The following is a 20,753-nucleotide window of genomic DNA, read 5'->3' as shown; positions in this document are numbered from 1 at the left end:
GGCCACCCAAATTTTTGTTTGTTTTTGCACATTTAACAGAAAAAAAAACACTTCCTTAAATCTGTGGAGTTGTGACTAAGTATGGAGAAGTAATACAGATTGATGTACACTTCACATTAACTTTACAGGGATGCCAAAAAAACAAACAAAAAAAAACCAGCCAATTAAACTGAACAAAAAGTAAAATAAAAATACATGATCATGCCTGAATTATTCAACCAACGTAAACTAAACAAAAATAATTTTAGCCTAAGTTTTAACTATTTTCTATACTTTTAAGTAAATACATATTAAATTAACAGTGTGTACACAACATAACTGGACAAAATGTTTACTGTTATTCACTTTATTATTAAATTAATTCAAATTAAGAAAATACAGCTTTTCAATTCTTCTAACAAAACATGGTGCACTAAAGTTGAAAATGCAGGAAGTGTAAACTAAATATCATACATTTACACAAAACTGCTGGGTTTACAGTAGAGTAAAAAAAATACAAGCCTTAATCTGCATAATTTTGAAGGTGAGTACTTTGGGAGTAAAAACAAAGTGGAATGAACACGCATCCCAAGACTGCGCAGTACAGCAGAGTACAGTACAGTCTATGGTGTTTTCTCCTTGACTTGAATTATCAGCTTCACAAATGGCTTTTTATCAATCTTTCCCATGCTCACTTAATCATTTTTATTAAGGACAGATCTCATTACACGATAAAAAGCTGATTATAAAGTATTTGTGGGCTGAGCACAACAAGAGTCACACACAGTAAAAATGCCAAAACAAGTGTCAATCAGGGTAAACTAACACCTTATGCCAAATGAGGCACTGTATTGTGAAACCTTCTTTTTCTATGTAATTTTTCTAAACACATTTGACGTAGTATTATGGTAACCAGATGATTCGTGGAGAATTTGTTAAAGGTTCAATTTAAACAAAGACATTAACAACACAATGGTGGCATGAAAATTAAATGCAGGACAGAAAACAACTGGACTCTACTTATATTTCAGAAAGATATCCTTGATAAAGTCCCTGTAGCAACAATGTATGTCTGCTTGATGCCAATCTTTAAAACAGATGATAAAATACTGTAAAACCCTTTTATGCCACACATTTTAAAAAAGCTAAAATAACATTCAATTACTGCTGTATGTGGAGTAGAATCGTCTTGAATTCAAGGCAGTTTTATTTCACTGATCCAAAGTGTCATTTGAAGACAAGTGAAGTGAACTTATTTTGAGCAACCAGAAGCTACAAGTGGCAACATACAGCAGAAAAGGCTTTATTAATCAGGGTAAAAGTCCATCTTTTGTCTTGAAAATTTAATTTTAAAAAGGCAAAAATACCTTTCGGGGGGGAAAAAGTATTTGTTCACATCAAAACTAGACCTCATTTTTCAAATGATGGAGCTACACTATCTGTGGTCACAAGTGAAATGATATATACATATTCATAGCTGACAATGATACACTGTAATAATGATTGCAATTTAAAAAAAACTTTAAACCAACCAGGGGAAAAAAAAAAAATCACTTTAATTGATCTCATGTACTTCTTTAAAATGAAAACTGAAGAAATCAATCTTGCCTTCGATAAGCTGCTTTTAACCATAATTATTTCTTAAAAAATGATAAAAACAAGACACAAAGTTCATTTTTTTCCATAAAGTGTTTTAACAAAAAAAGAAAACTGAAATTATCACAACAAAAATGCTAAAATACAAGCTTTCCAAATTTTCAGGAATGAATATGCTTGTTAACAAGCAGAAGAAAGACAAAACCTTATACATATATTAATTAAACCTTTTTGTAACATACACGTGAATTTTCAGACTGCTAATATAAAGGGTTTTACAGTAATTAAAAGCAAATAAAATTCCTCAGCCCTGGTCACAACTTCCTAAATCAGAACACAATTATCTAGCCGTTTGGTTACCTGCAGCACTGTGCATTTTTTCATGAGCCTTCAGATTTGCTTCCCGGGTAAAACTCTTCCCACATTCCTGGCACGTGTGCCGACCTCCTCCATGTGCCCTCTGCTGGTGTACTGCCAGCTGCTCTGGCTTATTAAAGCTCTCGTCACATTCCTGGCACGGATGAGCTTTTTTCTCCTTGTGGAACCTCTGGTGTGTTTTCAACTTTGTGCGGGAGGCAAAGGTTTTATCACACTCTTTACATACATAGACACTCGGATTAACAACTGCTCCTTTGCGTGGCCTCCCTCTGCGACCAGTTTTGGATTTGGACACCACAGCTATACTGGTATTTTTACCAGTGATCATTTTTGGGCGTTTACCTGGCTTGACTTCCTTTTTTTGGTCATCTTTATCTTCACTTTTAATTTCTTTTTTACAGTCGTTGTCTGGCTGCTCCTGGCTGGATAGTAAGGAGGCCTTAGATGGCCTCCCACGTTTTTTTGGACCTGGCTTCACAGCATTTAAATTGACAGCTCCATTGGACTTGCATCGCTTTTCACCAGCATGATTCTCTTGATGCTCTATTAAATCACTTTCACTTTCAAAAAACACCCCACATTTGGCACACTTATGTGTTTTCTCTACCTCATGGACTTGCCCCGTGTTTTCATCCTTAACTTTGTGCGTCAGTCTGTGGGCTCTGAGCAAAGCCATAGTTTTGCAGCTGTAGCCACAGTCCGAACAAAGACATGGTTTCTCACGGCAGACAGTACGCCGGTGAGTGGTTACTTCAGAAAAGGTCTTGAAACTCTGATCACAAGAGGCACATTTAAAGGGCTTTTCCTCTTTGGTGTGAGTGCTCTGATGCTGTGTTAGCTCTATAGAGGAGAGGAATGTGCTCTCGCACACGTAACAAGTGAACAATGTGTCACCTTGCTGTAACTGTGCTTTGTATTCCTCTCTGTGACTTTTCTTCATGTGCCGTTCTTTAGCCTTAGAGCTGCAGAAGGTGATGAAACACTGATAGCACTGGAGATTTTCAAGCTGATCTAGATACGAAGAAAAGAATCAACATATAAATATGTATGGAAGGGCAACATTAGACACTTTTCTAACACTTGGATATACAGTACATTCAGAAAATATTCAAACCCCTCAACTTTTTTCCACATTTTGTTACATAACAGCCATACACTAAAATGGTTTACATTCAGTTTGTAATTTTTAATCTGGGCAGAATACCCCATAATCAAAATCAAAAATAGATTTTTCCCAATGTGTCAACTTATGAATAATTAAAAAATTCAAATATGTTGTTCTAGCTTCTGTACACTGCCTGGACGTGCACAGTGATGAGTCCACTACAACTCCTGTGACAGTCTCATATGTACTTTCAAGTTTCAAACCTCCCATTGTATATTCAAAACTAACATTATTACTTACTTTGTGTAATACTTCACATTAACTTATGCTGCAGGTGAAATTTAACATCTCTTCCCAAGTCAATTTGTAATAATTCATCTGATTCTAGATTATATGCCATTCAACTATTTGATATCATCCATAAACTTACCAGCTTGCTATTTCCTATTTATTTGCTTATCCAATTCTGAGAAAGTTGCTGCTACCATAGATATTGAAGCCTACTTTGCACCCATTTACACACAGCACCTTGAACTCCTGCCTCGTTTAGTTTGATCAGCAACTTCCCTATGGGACCATACAAAAGCTCTGTGAAAATCAATATAAATAATATAATAAGCACTTCTCTGGTGGCCTGTGCAGGGTGTCTTCCTGCCTTCCTCCCTGCCTATGCTAGCTGGGACAGGCTCCATCCACCCCCACAACCCTGGCCTGTATTAAACAGATTAAAAAACGACATGACCTCTCTGATGGTAACCTTTTTTTTGCTTTACCAAAAAGCTTATTTGTGCACTAACACACTTTTTTGTGCCATATTATGCCCAGTTTTTACCTTAACTGCTTCCATTAATTTACCCATGATGCACATTAAGCCAACTGGCCAAATCAATCACCCTTTAATATTCACTACCCTCCTGCTTTTAGGAATTCCCCCAGTATGCAATTATTTTCCAAAAATATGTGGCAAGGGTTTATACTGTTCATTAACTCAGTAGCTTTTTTTAAATACTCCAGGGTACATTTTCCTGGTCCTGGCAACTTCTTAGATTTCATACTATTTAATCTAAGCATTATTTCTCCCTCTACAATTTCTAAAACTTTAAAGACTCCTTAGCAAACCCTTGTTATAATGATACATTTATAAGCACCTTTCCCATGCTTAAGGCTTTTCACAGAGTCTCAGGGAAACAGCAGGGTATATGTAACATTGGATATAAATATTTCCTGAATAGAACACTAAAAGAGGTAGATACAGGATATGCAAAGCATTAAATAGAATAAAACACAAACCAGAGTGAAATACTAAATTCAATACTAAAAGAAAATCCTAGCATATAACATCTGTGATATAATACACAGTAACTGGACAGAGAGGAAGACTGAAAGATGGGGCAGAATGTCAGGTTAAAAGTCTTCCTGAACAAATGTTTTTTTTTTTTTTTTTTTTTTTTAATTTTATGGTAATCATTCCATACAAATAGATCAATTCTTACAAAAAATAGAATTGAAAACAAATCAAACCCCACCCCTGAGAAGGACAGCATGGCCAAAGGAGTAATACTTAAGGCTTGTAAACATACCTAAATTGTTGAGTTTAGTAGGGCAAAATAGATAAATGGAGAAGGAAAGGAAATGTGGAAATAATTATTTCTTCTTATTCTAAAATATTATTGATTAGATCCTGCCAGGTTTTTAAACAATTCTGTACTGATCCTCTAACTGAGAATTTGATTTTTTCCAATTTCAAATAATATAAAACATCGGTTTCCCACTGACTTATCAGAGGAGAGTTAGGATTCTTCCAATTTAACAAAATAAGTCTGCGTGCCAAAAGTGTAGTGAATGCAATCACAGTTTGCTTGTCCTTCTCCACTTCAAATCCATCTGGAAGAACACCGAACACAGCTGTTAATGGGTTAGGAGGGATGAAAGGCACTTAAAAATTTCGGTCTAAAATGATGTTAATTTGGTGCATGCCCAAAACATGTGACCCAGTGAGGCAGGAGCTTGGTTGCAGCGCTTGCAGGTTGGATCTTGCCCTGGAAACATTTTGGACAGTTTTAAGCGAGACAGATGAGCTCGATATATAATTTTGAGTTGAATAATTCTATGCTTTGCGTATATGGAGCTCGAGTGAATTCTCTGCATTGCTACCTTCCACTCCTTTTCTGATATATTAATTAAGAGATCTTTTTCTCATTGTCCTCTTGAATCTTTGAAAGGAAGGGACTCTAATAAAATTTTATATATTGCAGAAATGGTGTCTAAATCCTCGAAATTGAGCAGTATTTTTTCCAGCATGGTGGAGGGTACGAGATGAGGAAAATCGGGCAGGTTCTGTTTAACAAAGTTTCTAATTTGAAGATAGTGAAAGAAATGTGTAGCTGGAAGGTTAAATTTGGAATGTAATTGTTCAAAGGAAGCAAATATATTGTCTATATAAAGATCTCTGAGCAATTTAATCCCAAATCTTTTCCAGATATTATAAACTAGGTATGTTTTCGAGGGTTGAAAGAGGTGGTTCTCCTGCAGAGGTGCCACAGATAAAAAAAGATTTTCCATCTTAAAATGCTTTCTAAATTGGTTCCATATTCTGAGAGAGTGAAGTACAATTGGGTTATTAGTATATTTGTAATAACTTGCATTTATTGGAGCGCAGAGCAGGGAATATAAAGAAGTACTGCAGGATTTTACTTCTATTGCGGACCAAGCCTGTGTATGTTCATTTTTTTGTGTCCAGGTTTTTATGGCTTGTATGTTTGCTGCCCAGTAATAAAACCGAAAATTAGGTAGAGCCATGCCACCTTCTGCCTGAGGTCTTTGTAGGGTCGCTCTTCGGATACGTGAATGTTTTGAGTTCCAAGTAAATGAGGTTATGGTTGAATCTAATTGCTTAAAAAATAATTTATTGATATACATTGGAATGTTTTGAAGTAAAAAAAGAAGCTTAGGAAGGATATTCATCTTAACAATGTTAATTCTTCCAGCTAGAGTGAGATGAAGCGTTGACCATCTATGCAAGTCTTGCTTCATTTTTTCCATACAGACGGCAAAATTTTGTTGATAAAGAGCTTTATGTTTACTTGTGATATTTACCCCTAGGTATTTAAACTGATCTGCTATGGTAAAAGGTAGGGTGTCCAATCTAATATTATATGCTTGTGAATACAAATGAGCTTTAAGTTGCTTTTTTTTTTTTTTTTTTTTTAATAATGAGTCGAGTCAGCTGATCTCATTAATTTAGGGAGATTGCTCCCGAGTCTGGGTGCTATACAGCTGGAAGCCCTGTCACCCACAGAGTGCAGTTTAGTGTGGGGCACAACAAGACTGCCAGTCGGAGGACCTTAGTGGGCAAAGGGCAGCAGAGTGATGGAGACGCTCACTGACATAGTCCGGTGCAAGGCCATTTAAAACTTTGTAGGTTATTAATAGAATTTTATATTCAATCCTGTAAGACACAAAGTAGCCAGTGGAGGCAAAGCAGGATGGCTGTTATGTGTTCAATGTTGCTGGTTCATGTTAGGACTCTTGCAGAAAAGTTTTGGATCAACTGGAGCTGTGATGCAAGATTAGAAGTGGCACCTGCCAGTAGGACGTTACAATAATTGAGATGGAATGTGATAAAAGTATGGACAAGTTTCATGGGATATATTATGGAGGAGAAAGGAATAAAGTTTCATAATGCGATTTATTTGACAGAATAAGAAATTGAGGAATTAAAAATGACACCAAGATTCCTTGCATCAGAAGGTCTGATGAGATCACCATCAAGAATGAATGAGAAGGATCTCATTTTCTTATGTTGCACTTTAGTGCCAATTTGCAAGAGTTCAGCTCTGTTGCAGTTTAATTTTAAAAACTTCTGCTCCTTCCAGGTTTTAATTTCACTGAGGCAAGTATTGAATTGAGAAACCCTTGATGAAGTTTCATTTTTAACACTAAAAGAGTGGAGTATCATCTGCATAAAAATGATAACCCCATCCATAGCTAAGAATATAGATTCAGAAAGGCAGAGGGCCAAGGACAGAGCCTTGAGGAACTCCTTGTGTGACTGGCACTGAGCTGGATCTGCTTTTGCCAAGACTAAAAAACTCCTGCTTGTCAGTCAGATTGGACTTAAACCTCTGGAGGGCAGTGCCAGAGATACCCAGCATGTTCTCCATTCTGGGCAGTAGAATGTCATGTCAGACAGTGTCAAATGCTGCACTGAGGTCTAACAGAATTAATATGCTGGTTTGTTCAGAGTGTGCTGCCATAAGCAAATCATTAATTACCTGAAGCAGAGCAGTTTCACAGCTGTGCCCTGAAACCAGTCTGAAAGGGTTCCATTAAATTAGAAGTTAAGTAATTGGTGAGTTAGGAGGCTACAACACACTCAAGAACCTTTGACAGAAAAGGTAAGTGAGAAATAGGCCAAAAATTGTTAAAAATGCCTTGTCTTGATGCTGACAATCTTAATGGGGTTACAAAAGCGATTTTAAAAGTGGCTGGCACAATTATGGTGTCAAGGGATATATTTATTATTGTTGTAACAGTCAGGGTTATGGCATAAAGGCAGGATTTAAGAAGTGTGGTGGGGATGGGGTTCAGTACACAAGTAGTCTGCCTCATCTTACAAAGCAGGTCATTAACAAATGTAGATGCAACTGGTGAAAATTTAGCAAAACAGCTGGATGTAGTGGGAAGACAGGGAAAGATGTAAATGGATGATGGATTTGTGTTAGTTGAATTATTTAACTGTTTAATTTTATTGCAAAAAAAGTGGAGGAATTTTTCACAGACTTCCGTAGAGGAGGTAATTGGGCCAAATGCAGGTTGAAGTAGTTTATTAAATATAGAGAAAAAAAAAAACCTTGGGTTATCATGGCCACTATTCTGCCATAATGTGGGATCTTGGCTGCAGTTAGTGCATCCCTGTAAGGTCTTTGATAGTCAGAGAAAGCCTGAATGTGCGTAGTGAGGCCCATCTTACATGACATTCTCTCATGGCGTTGGGTAGTTGCTTTCATAGACCATAACCCCGAATTGTACCATGGAGCGGAGCGCTTCAAGGAAACCTCCTTATGCTTTAAGGCAGGGGTCCCCAACCCCCGGTCCGCGGCCCACTACCGGTCCGCAGCCGTCTGACAGCCGGGCTGCGAGAGAACTGCCGGCAACGGCGACTCACTCAGAGTTTTCAGAAGGCTTGGCGGGCGGAGCTTTGCAGCGGCGCAGAGAGAGGAGAGAGACCGAGGTGAGAGACTATTACAACAAAGTATTTTTATGGTCCTGACGGTTTCCCCATATGACATGAGTCTATAGAAATCGCGTTACTACGAAGTACATTCAACAGATGCTTTTGTGGTCGCAGCTCAGTTGTGCACATTTGCACAACGATCCCCAAACAGAAACATTGTAAAAAAAATCTCTTTCTTCGAACTTTCCTTGTACTGTTTTTATTTTTTATTTAGCTGTTTTTGTTGTCTGTGGTTTTCAGTGATACCTTTTGCTTATTGCTTGTCAACATTTGAAAAACATCCATTGGAAGTTAACTCATTGTCACCCTCCTATAGAAACGGCAGACACGAAAAAAAGATAGCAGTGTTAATGTTTGTGATGTGCAATCTGTTGGATTGGCAAATGTAAAGCATATGTCTTTGTTATATGCAAAAAAAGAAGAAAAATCTCAGATTGCAAACGTATGCGAACTGCTTAATAACTTTAATAATAATAATAGAAATCTTATGTAAATTGTGTATAAAACTGCCCCCCCCCCCCAACCGGTCCGTGGAAAAATTTGCATCTAATAGAGTGGTCCTTGCTGTCAAAAAGGTTGGGGACCACTGCTTTAAGGGAGCGGTTTTATCTAGTGCTGAAAGAAAGGCTGAGTTATAGTGATCAACACAACTATCTAGTGTTGATGGAATAGGTGAAGACAGAAAAAGGTCAGAAATGGAACTAACAAGGATAGATGGACAGATATTTGTAAGGTTTCTGAAAGAAATTTGACATTTACCGGTAAGACGAGGGAGAGATAATGAGATAGTGAAAAGTACTGCTTTATAATCAGAGTTTCAAATCACTGCTATAAATATTGCCGAGAGATATGCCAGATGTGCAAATCAACTCCAATATATGACCACCAGAGAGAGTAGGAAAATCAACATGTTGCACCAAGTCAAAACAGTCCAGTAAAGATAGGAATTCATTTTTCACCTTAGTCAAGTAACCAACTAAGAAATAACTAATTCAACCAAACAAAATCAACCTTAACAAGTACATCAGGTGAAAGTATTGAATTGCCTGATAGCAGTGGGCAGAAAAGACACCCAGAGCACTTCTTAGCACACCTTGGTGGAATGAGCCTTTGGCTAAAAGTGCTCCAAGAGAGCACTTTCTGGAGGAGGAATTTGCTTCAATCTTTGCCATCACCATCTTTTCCACAATAGTTTCCAGTGTGTTTAGGGTTTGCCCTGTAATGGAGCAGGTTATCTTAATAAGTTTGTTCAAATATTGTGCTTCTTATGTGCTTGGGTTGCCTCCCCTTGCAGACTGCCATGTAGAACACCACTGTGACTAACATGGACTGGAAGACCATTTCCAGTAGCTTGCTGCACACATCAAAAAATCTGAGTCTCCTTAGACACTGCACTCTGCTCTGGACCCTCTTGTCCAGTGCCACTGTATTGTCAGACCATTCCAGCTTGTTGTTTATGTGAATCCCAAGGTACCTGTATCTCTGCACCACTTCCATGTCCTCTTCTCTAATGGGGACTGGTCTCAGAAGCTACTTGTCATGTTGGAAGTCCAACATCAGTTCTTTTGTCTAGGTGATTTGACCTACAGGTTGCTGTCCCTGCACAAGACAGAGCTCTGTATGACTTTGATACTCATACTCCTCTCTATTATTAACGCAGCCAATGATGGATGAGTCATCTGAAAATTTCTGTATATGGGAAACAGTGGTACTGAGCTGGAGATCTGTTGTGTAGGGGGTAAACAGGAAGGGAAACAGGACAGTTTCCAGAGGTGCTCCATAACTACACACCACCATTTCTGACAACAGTTTCTCAGCGACATAAAATGCTGTTTGTCGGTCAGGTAGTACATGATGCAGGAGACTGTGGGTGCATTAATATTCAAAGTATTGAGCTTTTTCCCCAGTCAAAGCAGCATGGTGTTAAAAACACTGGAAAAGTCAAAGAAAATGATCCTGTGGTACCTGCTTTGTCCTGGTGGTAGAGGTGGTAGATGAGAGTATCCTCCACACCTATATCAGCCTGATAGTCAAACTGCAAAGGATCCATATGTTCTGAAACCAGGGGTTGTAGCTGTTTTAGAACTAGCCTCTTAAAGGTCTTCCTTATGTATGAAGTAAGGACAACTGATCTGAAGTCCTTGAAATTACTGGAATGCCCTTTCTTTGTCACTGGGACCACACAGGATGTTTTCTACAGCCGGGGAACCTTATGAAAATTCAGGAAAAAGGAGAACAGGTGCTGAAGGACCCCACAGAGCTGGTTGGCACATGTCTTTAGCACCCTGGGGCTGATTCCATCTGGCCCTGAAGCCTTGTTTATGCAGAATTTTCCCAGCTATCTCCTCACTTGATCAGCAGAGACATGACCCAGGGAATGGAGGGAGACTAGAAACCACAGTTGTAATGTCACCATAGGTTGTGCAGGGTACACACAGATGCCAGTTCAGATTCTAGGAACCTCCTCAGCTGGCATACAGAGGCTAGCAGTGTTGGTGGGTTCTGACTGACATCTTGAGTCAAACCTGCTGAACACTGTGGCCTTGTGTATAACGCTGTGTGTAGAACTCATATTAAAATATGGCATATGGAAAAAAAAAATGGAAATGCAAGTACGCACAAAAAAATCCAGATGCATAAAACTGTGCATATACCAAGTCCCATGCACTTCCCCTTTAAATATTGCAATGAACGTGGCATTTAACGTACGTGCATGCGCCTAGAGCGAGACCCAAACTCCTTTCAGAAATTTGCATATTTGAATATGTAAATTAATATAAACTGCCCCTTCAGTTTGGTGTTTTGTTAAAAGACAATGGGCAACAGCATGTGGAAAAAAGAAGAATTTCACCAAATGCGAAGTGGAGGTAAGGAAAAATATACTTTTTGTGGCTTAGGCAGTGGTATGAGCAACAAAAGGAAATTGATGATATTAAACTCAAAAGTTCAATTTCAGAAAGTCCGTGCAGTGCCCGAAATAAAAAGAAGTGGTCAGATATCAAAATCGATGTGAAAAGGAGTGTAGCCAACCATTCGAGAGTCAAAAAAATGGGCTGAAATGTAGACTTATACTTCATATTCTCTGTGTTCTGTGTGTGAATCATTATGTGCTTTGTAAATAGGCACTCTTACACCAACAGGGGTGCGCAGGCTGTGATCACTGCACAGAATACATTTATGATAGTTCAGTTCTCTGAACGTTTTAGAATACCAAGCTGTATACATATTTTCATGATGAAATGCATTAAAGCATGTATTAGTGGAATGGCCAAATGGGGGAAGCAGCTTGAAGGATGAGGTCTCCAGGACTCTATACAAATCCAAATCTTATTATGGGATATATCATCTACTGTTAAATTCTGCTCTGTACTTCTAAAATTTATATTTTTTATTTCTTACTATATTGAGAAATTGTTCTGTTCTGTGTACTGCATTGTATTGTATTGTATTGACCCCCTTTTGACACCCACTGCACACCCAACCTACCTGGAAAGGGGTCTCTCTTTGAACTGCCTATCCTAAGGTTTCTTCCATTTTTCCCTACTAGGTTTTTTTGGGAGTTTTTCCTTGTCTTCTTAGAGAGTCAAGGCTGGGGGGTTGTCAAGAGGCAGGGCCTGTTAAAGCCCATTGCGGCACTTCCTGTGTGATTTTGGGCTATACAAAAATAAACTGTATTGTATTAAATATGAGGCACAGTGGTAGCAATGAGCTGGCGCCCCATCCAGGGACTGTTCCTGCCTCCCAAAAGATACTTGCTGGGAGGGGGAGTAACCCTGGATCAAATAATTTATTGCAGCAGTACTGTGTCTGTCAAACGTATCAATCCCCAATTCCTGTCCTTCCGTTTTCTCTCTCAATGCAACCAATCGCCACAATATAAGCTCTGTAATAAATGTAACATCAGCTGTAAGCTTAGAATGCATTGAAAAATTAGAGTAATACATGTTTAATTATTACATTTCATCTGTCCGTGCAGGGTTGCACTAGTCCCAGCAAGCATACAGCACAAGAAAGGAATAATTCCTGAACAGGGCACCACCTCATTCCTACCGCTGCACTGCCATGCCCCCTCATGTTTAATTATTAACAGTATACATTATTTAAATGAGGTTAGCAATTAACCTGTAAAATGTAATATACATACTTTAATGCATTTCATCATAAAAATGATATCAAGTATACATCCTATTATTCTAATAGCACACAGCTCCAAGAGGATAGCTCTTGGAAATAGAAATCGACTTAGAAGCCATTCATCAGCAGCAACAGCAAATACACGCACTCTTCTATTAATTTCTTTTGAATTCCTTTATTTTCATTGTATGGTACAATGAGATTCAACAATGCAAATCCTCCATAAGCTTATTTTTCTATAAAATAAGAAAACAATGAAAAATATGCAATATTAAAGCATATGTACAATATACTACATTTACATATACTGCAGAGTGCAAATAGTTCATAAAGTGGCTCAGGATCTGCAATATTACAGCTGTAGTGCAAGTTTAAAGTGAGGTAATTGTAATTCACAGGTTGTGTAATATTACGGCTATAGTGCAAGGAAAAGCTCCAAAGCCTTTGGTGCACTGAGAATAACGCTAAAGCAGCTATGATATTTGGAATAGTTTGGCCATTGTGTGCACCATTATATTGTTATAGAATGATTACAATCAAGTACCTTAAATTTGTAAATGATACACAATTTCAATATAATTGATAAACCCCGCCATCACTGTGCAAATCTGAAAGGGAAACCACACAGAAACAATAGCACTGCTTTGATGCTGGCAGTTTGCAAAACTGAGCAAAAAAGTGCATACGCAAGATGAGGGGGTACTATGAAAATGTATAAAAACTAAACTTGGCATAAACCCACACACACCTCTAAGTGTGCGTGGAAACGGGGGTACGCAACATTTTTTTGTGTACACACAATTTAAATATGAGGCCCCAGGTTCTGTTTATTAGCTCTGTTCTTGTTCCCTTCCTCTGCAAGTAACAACCTGGTCCGTGCAATTCCATCAAAAAAAATATTTCAGTCAACATAAAAATTTGAATACTCACACAAGTAAACAATTTTCCATGGGATTCCATTATGCAAGTTTGATATTTTCAAAATAATTATTCTGATGCACAATTCTATACTATAATAGGATTCCGTTCATACTGAGTCAGACTCTATGAAATGTAACTGAAATAGGAGATAAGTACATTCATAAATGGACTTCCTGCAGGAACGGCATGGCAAATAAAAGCAGGATCACGAAGGCCACAAAGCAAAATAAAAGGACTGCGAAATGCTTTAATGGAAGACATAAAGGAACATTTAGCAGTGAATTTCTCACTATTTTGATGAACAGCATTATATTCCCCATTACATACAGCAATGTGTAGTGGAATACAATAATAAATGTTAAGTGTGGGATTTCTTGTTCCATCTTTACCAATGACTTGCATGATTCTTAAGTGTTTCACTTAAAACTATCAATGCTCCAAATGAAGAAATGTACTGAATGCTATTGTCAATAAATACGTCAACGTAAAAAATAAAATCAAATCACAGTATGCAATACAGCAGCCTTTTTTAAACACATGAAATAATTAAAAGCAGAAGTTTCTTTGTTTTGCTTAATTTTCATAGCACAACAAGATGTAACTTACATGGACGAGAGATCGTAGGGGGTGGAGGTTGTTCAACCTTTGTTTCTACCGACTGCCATTCCTGGAGAGTAACTACATGCATACCATCAGGCACTTCATCTTCCACCTTGACAGATGCCAAAGCAGTAGTCTCATGTACAACTGCCTTAGAGTCCATTGTGCCTTTGCAACACAGGTGAAGGTGGACTTAACGCTTTACCTGTAAACAGGATAATATAAACTCTTCAGAAAAATATCACTAAAATCAACTTAAGTGAAACATTCTAGTGTGTATTAAATTCCTTTAGACAAGTTATCAGAGCATAGGTTATCAATTTTTGAGCTTTGTTCTTAAAATGATCTTTAGCAACTTCCGATTTTTCATTTGAGTGAAAAATGCAAAGATGCTGGTGTTTTAAAATAATAATGCAAGATTTCAATCCTTCAAATAGTCTGTGATGGCACTTCTTTCAAGGCAATGCACCTTTCAATATATTGTCTTTTATTCATAACTAAAAAAAGTTCAACCTTATGTGTGAAATACTTTCCCAAGTGACTACATCTGAAACATTATGAACATCTACAGTCATGGCCTAAAGTTTTGAGAATGACACAAATATTAATTTTACAAAATTTGCTCCCTCAGTTTTTATGATGGCAATTTGCATATACTCCAGAATGTTATGAAGAGCGATCAGATGAATTGCAAAGTCCCTCTTTGCCATAATAATTTAAACCCCAAAAAAAAAACATTTCCACTGCTGTTGTGAAGAAGGCACCCAAGAAAGTCCAGCAAGTGCCAGGACCATCTCCTAAAGCTGATTCAGCTGTGGGATCAGGACACCACCAGTGCAGAGCTTGCTCAGGAATGGCAGCAGGCAGGTGTGAGTGCAGCTGCATGCACAGTAAGGCAAACACTTTGAGGATGGCCTGGTGTCAAGAAGGGCAGCAAAGCCGACACTTCTCTCAAAGAAAACCATCAGGGACAAAGTGATATTCTACAAAAGGTACAGGGACTGGATGGTTGCGGTAAACTTATTTTATCTGATGACTCCGTTTTTTGATTGTTTGGGGCATTCGGAAAAAAAGAAAAGGTGAGCGCTACCATCAGTCCTATGTCATGCCAACAGTAAAGCATCCTGAGACCATTCATGTGTGGGGTTGCTTCTCAGCCAAGGGAGTGGTCTCACTCACAATTTTGCCTAAGAGCACAGCCATGAATAGAATGGTAACAAAACATCCTCTGACAGCAACTTCTCCCAGCCATCCAAGAACGGTTTGGTGACGAACAATGTCTTTTCCAGCATTATGGAGCAGCGTGGCATAAAGCAAAAGTGATAACTAAGTTGCTTGGGGAACAAAACATCATGGTCAGGAAACTCCCCAGACCTTAATCCTATTGAGAACTTGTGGGCAATCCTCAAGAGGCGGGTGGACAAACAAAAACCCAAAAATTCTGACAAACTCCAAGCATTGATTATGCAAGAATGAGCTGCCATCAGTCAGAATTTGGCCCAGAAGTTGACTGACAGCATGCTAAGGCAAATTGCAGAGGTCTTGAAAATGAAGGGCCAACACTGCAAATATTGACTCTTTCCAAAAACTTAATGCAATTGTCAACAGAAGTCTTTGAAACTTATGAAATGCTTGTAACTATAATTCAGTACAGCATAGAAACATCTGACAAAAAGATCTAAAAAGACTGAAGCTGCAAACTTTGTGAAAAACAATTATCTATGTCATTCTCAAAACTTTTGGCCACGACTATACAAGTGTAGATCAAGTTTAATTGTATCATTCAGAGCATTAGATTTCTTCTTACTTCAGTAAATCAGACTGCAGACATCACTGGCCAGTTCTTAGATGGGAGACCATCTAGGAAAAACTGGAAAAGGTTTTAGGGTAAGTGACCACTGCTAGCCCTGCTATGCTCTGAACTTGGATCCCAATGCCCCAGTCCAGCGATGGGAACAACTGTGCTGTAAACATGGCGCCACCCTGACTCACTGTTCATTAAAGATCCCTCGACATCCTTTGTAAAGAACAGGTTTGTTTCCTGATGTCCTGGCTAAATTGCCCACCACAACCTGGTCATTCTGGCCCCATAATTATCACCCGTCTCTAATTGGCTAACAATCTCTCATCCCTTCATCACCTAATAGCGGTGAGCATACTGATGCGAAAAGGCCGATTATGAACTTATTTATATATTCAGATTAAAACATGCATTTTATGTGAACTATACGTATACATTTGTTTTTCAATTGAGTTGCACAGTTCTTGGTAAATGATGCCATAGAAAACTAACAGTTTACTATTGCTAAAAGGTAAACAACTGTAAATTTGATTTATCATTAAAGAACCAAGAATATTTTATTTACAAAATGTGTAAGCTAAATGATAACATAATAATGAACAGTTTTAACTGCTTGATGGTAGTTTCATTTTACAAACAGAGTATCGGTTTCAAAAACAAAGTTTTTTACAATTATAAATATACAAATCACTGAAATAAAAACTGTTTTTTCTTGACTTCATTGTTGCACCTCTAAAAACAATATTTTAAGTCTGTTGTTGGCCCAGTTCACTCTCCACTGATGAAGATGCTGCGGATTATAAGGATAGAACATTTCATGATTTATTCACATTAATGCTAATATAGTTAGAATAATATAAAACAAGCATAACATACCTATTATTAAATATACAAATCAAAAAATATAAAGGTTATAATGTTTATGCGAACCAGTTCAGCATTTGAGCATTTTTGCTCATGTTTTGGTTTAAAATATTGTCAAAATTCAAAACATGTTAATGATCCTTCTAAAACTGTAATGTCAAAGCACTGTGCCTGAAAAATAAAGGAGGAAAATGAAAGAAATAAATGTGTCAAAGGTCTGCATTGACTCAATGTCAAAATACAGTGGAGAATAAGATAAAATATAAACCTGCTGAAATGGAACAGTACTAAAACAACAGTAAAACTCTGAACCTGTACCAAAACAAAACAAACAAGGAGGTTCAGTGTAAAGAGGGCCTCGGTGAAGCAGAGTGTGGTTCAGGATTTCAAAGACCATCCATTAAGGGCTTGTGTAGCTCATCCGATGTTAAGACTAAACATTGCTAGTACATTAAAATAACAACAAGAACAATATAACAGAGATAAGGGCAGTTAAACAACTGTATTAAGTCTGAGTGTTTTAAGTCAGGGCCTGTATTGTTTTTAAAAAATGCTATATAACTTACTGAAAAGGTAGAGCTGGCCCTGACTATTACTGTACAATTTCATGTAATCGTATGAACTTACCCTACACAGTTTTGCCTTTATTCTTTTTCTAATATTTAACATAAAAACACAGTAAATTTTGGAAATACTTCAACAGTAGTGCAGAAATCCTACTTCCTTATTCCAGATAAGTTAAAAAAAAATAAGGCAAAAAGTATGTGGAAACACACAATATTAAACAAACTAAACTACAATCAACAGATTTCACTTGATGTGAAAAAACCCAGTAAACAAATAAATAAAACTACTTTCACGCTGAATACTTAAATTCACAATCTCTATCTTCAAAAGACCATAAAGTGCATTAAATTTGTACTTTTCGCTTTGTGGCTTCACTGCACTTGGTAGAGTATATGAAGAAAACCAATGTCACCTCCCTGCAAGAATTACACTGTGCATATATTAAAGCACTGTGCAATGATGTGAAGTACTTTAGAGTGGTCATCACTACAAAGTGTGCCATATAAAGTCAGTGTGATATGCAAAACGAAAGACACAAGTATATTACATTTAAATAAGATCGGATCATAGATCTCCAAAAAGCAATTCTACAAGTAGTTGAAGATCTCTTTAATTTTGTGGCTTCTACTCAGTGCAAGTCTCTCGATGTCTGTCTTTGAGACTTACTTGGTTAGAACATTCAGGCATACGTTTTCTCTCTTTAATTTTGTATTAGCTTTCAGATTTTTATTCCTATAATCCTTACAATAACCTAAAAGGTATGTACACTCAGCTAAATTGTATGGCTGATATTTGAAGGGCCTTCAATAATTTTTACCTTATTGAATTTATTATAATTTCAATTCTCATATCCCATCTATGTTTCTTTAAAATTAATGTGTTTGGTCTTGTGATGGTTTAAATAAAACAAGAAAATTAAACAATTCTAATGCATGCTATACAAGGAACAACAAATCAGAAACTCAACCACTTAATTGAATAATTCGATACAACTAATTGCAGTTTATTTCAAGCATATAATATGCGTATTTTACATGTGTACATTTCAAGTAGTATTACTAAGGAATTACTTAGCTGCCCACATATAAAAATTGACAGTGGGGGGAAAAGCTACTGCACATAAAATCTAAACTAAAACAATTTAACAAACACGATACACTAAAATGCAGATTTAAACAAACTAGTAGTTTTCCACATACAACACATGAGAAAAAGCTATTGTTTTACCAGTTATGTTACAGACTCATGCTTTCCTTTGCTGACATGTCCGACCTCTGTTTCGAATGCAGAAACCGCAAACTCGCCATAGTGTTTTTCTGTGCCACTTGCAAACTAAAGCCGTTAGCAATGGCCCGCGGCTCCAACCGCAATGCACACGCCCGTTGTGATGACTCGGCGACATAAAGACTTTAAAACAATGCTCTAAATTGTCACCCAAACTAGCACCAATTTCGGCCTTTTTTAAGTTGCAAGGAGCGAGGTCCTTCAGCGCCTCGCCCAATCTCCCTTTTACAGCGGATGGCGCCGAGGCCATTTATACTTCTCGCGGACTCACGTCCCGCATATAAAAAGGTTCAATTTGGGACTGATTTCCAAAAAAATGAGCGTATCGTCTCCAGCATTTTCGTGAAGCTCCTACTTAATACGAAGAGTAACTCCGCGATGGTATTTTGCGTCCACAATCGCGAAAATGCTTCCATAGCATAAGATGAGAAAACGGTTAACGATAAGATTTAAAAAGGCCTCGGCCTGAGCGCGAAAATGCATCGATCGGTCAGTTACACGCATTGATAAAAATGTCTGCCTATCTACCAGTTTGACTAGTTCAAGTCAAATGTACACTAGTGTAGAGTAATACAGCAAAAAGTAATTCGCTTACAGAATTTATTTAAAAGAACACCTTACACTGCCGGTTCTCCGATAGACCTCGCGTTGCCTTAACTTGCCAACAGCCTATACTGAGAACGGGGACTAGAAGTCACGTATTATTAAAAATGTTGCATCGTTTTGAAATTGTTATAAAAGCAAAGAAAAGAAAAACTAATAATGTAGAGTATTTACGACAGTTTAAACGACAAAGTAGTAAGTATTAAGCAACATTTCACTCACCCTCACCTCGCAGACCGGAAGTGAAGCCGCAAATGCCACAGACACCCTAGTCACGTGACAGAGGCGCCTGCTGGCATCAGGTTGGCTTGCTGTCGTTTTTTTTCTTCTTTGAAGCGTTTTCATATGTAGTGTCAAAATTCTACTTTATTTTGTTAGACGATTTTAAAGTTCATAACCAACTTATAAAGTGTCAAATTTATCAACTTATTTTATATATTTCTCATATTTTAAAATTACTAATAGTATTTAATATTGTATTAAATCTAAACATTGGCAGTTATTTGTACAGTTATTCACTCTTTAACTCTATTAATTTATTTGCTTAAAATCGTCGCAAATAAAAATGCAGCCTCAAATCGGCTTAGTGAATTATTTATTTTTTTCACTCTACAAGAAAGCTGCCGATTTTAGCTATGGGTTTTAGTTGATGGGGGAGTATGATGTCTGCAGCAGAAGCGGAGTAAACTTGTTACAGTAATAATTGCTTTGTTAATTACATTGAAATACTGTATTTGTATGTATCACGTACAATAAACAGACAAACCCAATTCTTACATTCTCTTTTTTATAATTTAGGATAGGTAGGTAGTAGCTGCTGTAGTGTACTGGCACATGCACAGAGTACAGTGAAATTCGTATCTGCATTCTCAGTAAACATACAACATGTTGCCAGTCTGGCGCCCTGATAAATAACAATTTATTAAATTATAGAACTTCATTTTAATCAGAACAACTGAAAATTCTTTAATAATATCATTTCTGATCGCTTGAATTGACCTTTTTGGGTTTGTCAGTGCATCAAAAATGTTGAGCCATTTGACTCAATAAGCGTGTACAACAACAAGAAACATTCAAAAGTAGTTTGTTACATGGCACTCCTGTTAGTGCACTAGGAGACTTTTAAATTACAATCACACAGTATGGCTTCTTAAATACAATATTATTTATATGTGACTTTATTACGTTTTGCTGAGTGAATGCCTTTATCCACACATTACACCATTAAAGATGTTTTTTATACCTGGGATACAAGCAGGTTAATTGATTTGTTTGGAGTCACACAGCGAGACGGAGGTAGGAATCAACCTTGTGGTTTAAAGGAACACTTTTTTGGTTTTTTTTTTTCTGTTACCCTGTTATTTGAAGTGATTGCTAAGGAAATGCGAGTAGTGCATGAAAATGAAGGGTGTCCAAGCAAATTTAAGTTTTTAATTAAAGACAGGGCGGCTGTTCAATGAATTAGAGAACTAGGAGGGTCTTCAGATTCATTTGGACTCGCTTATCATTCGGGCATTATTCTAATTTTCTTGAAGTATTTATTTAAGGATATTTTAGCAAAAATACGTTTTAGATATGGTGAGTACAGCACTGGATAAGCCACAAATGGATTATGCAACACAAGCAATAAGATTTTTTTTCAAGGACGTTTAAATATTGTTTGCTGTGTTTCCAATGTTGCCCCT

The 20,753-nt window shown here is 37.3% G+C and overlaps 1 protein-coding gene across 4 annotated transcripts; it reads right to left on the bottom strand.

Moving 5' to 3' along the window:
* Positions 1-330: 330 nt before the first annotated feature.
* Positions 331-19,364, bottom strand: LOC114667316 (zinc finger protein 585B-like). Of its 4 annotated transcripts, none has more exons than XM_028822581.2 (3): positions 19,291-19,364; positions 13,956-14,154; positions 331-2,964 (listed from the first exon to the last, which is right to left on the bottom strand). In XM_028822581.2, the coding sequence occupies exons 2-3, from the start codon at positions 14,110-14,112 to the stop codon at positions 1,916-1,918; spliced, it is 1,206 nt and encodes a 401-aa protein (XP_028678414.1). In that variant the 5' UTR covers positions 14,113-14,154; positions 19,291-19,364; the 3' UTR covers positions 331-1,915. The 4 variants fall into 4 exon arrangements, with proteins under 4 accessions (XP_028678414.1, XP_028678418.1, XP_028678416.1 ...); XM_028822585.2 differs by having other exon boundaries at positions 19,297-19,319; XM_028822583.2 differs by lacking the exon at positions 19,291-19,364 and adding an exon at positions 19,061-19,254.
* Between the last annotated feature and the right edge of the window lie 1,389 nt (positions 19,365-20,753).

The sequence above is a fragment of the Erpetoichthys calabaricus genome, chromosome 17 (assembly GCF_900747795.2).
Source record: "Erpetoichthys calabaricus chromosome 17, fErpCal1.3, whole genome shotgun sequence".
Lineage (NCBI taxonomy): Eukaryota > Metazoa > Chordata > Cladistia > Polypteriformes > Polypteridae > Erpetoichthys > Erpetoichthys calabaricus.
The sequence above is the reverse complement of the archived record's forward strand: the minus strand, read 5'-3'. Positions and strand labels throughout refer to the sequence as shown.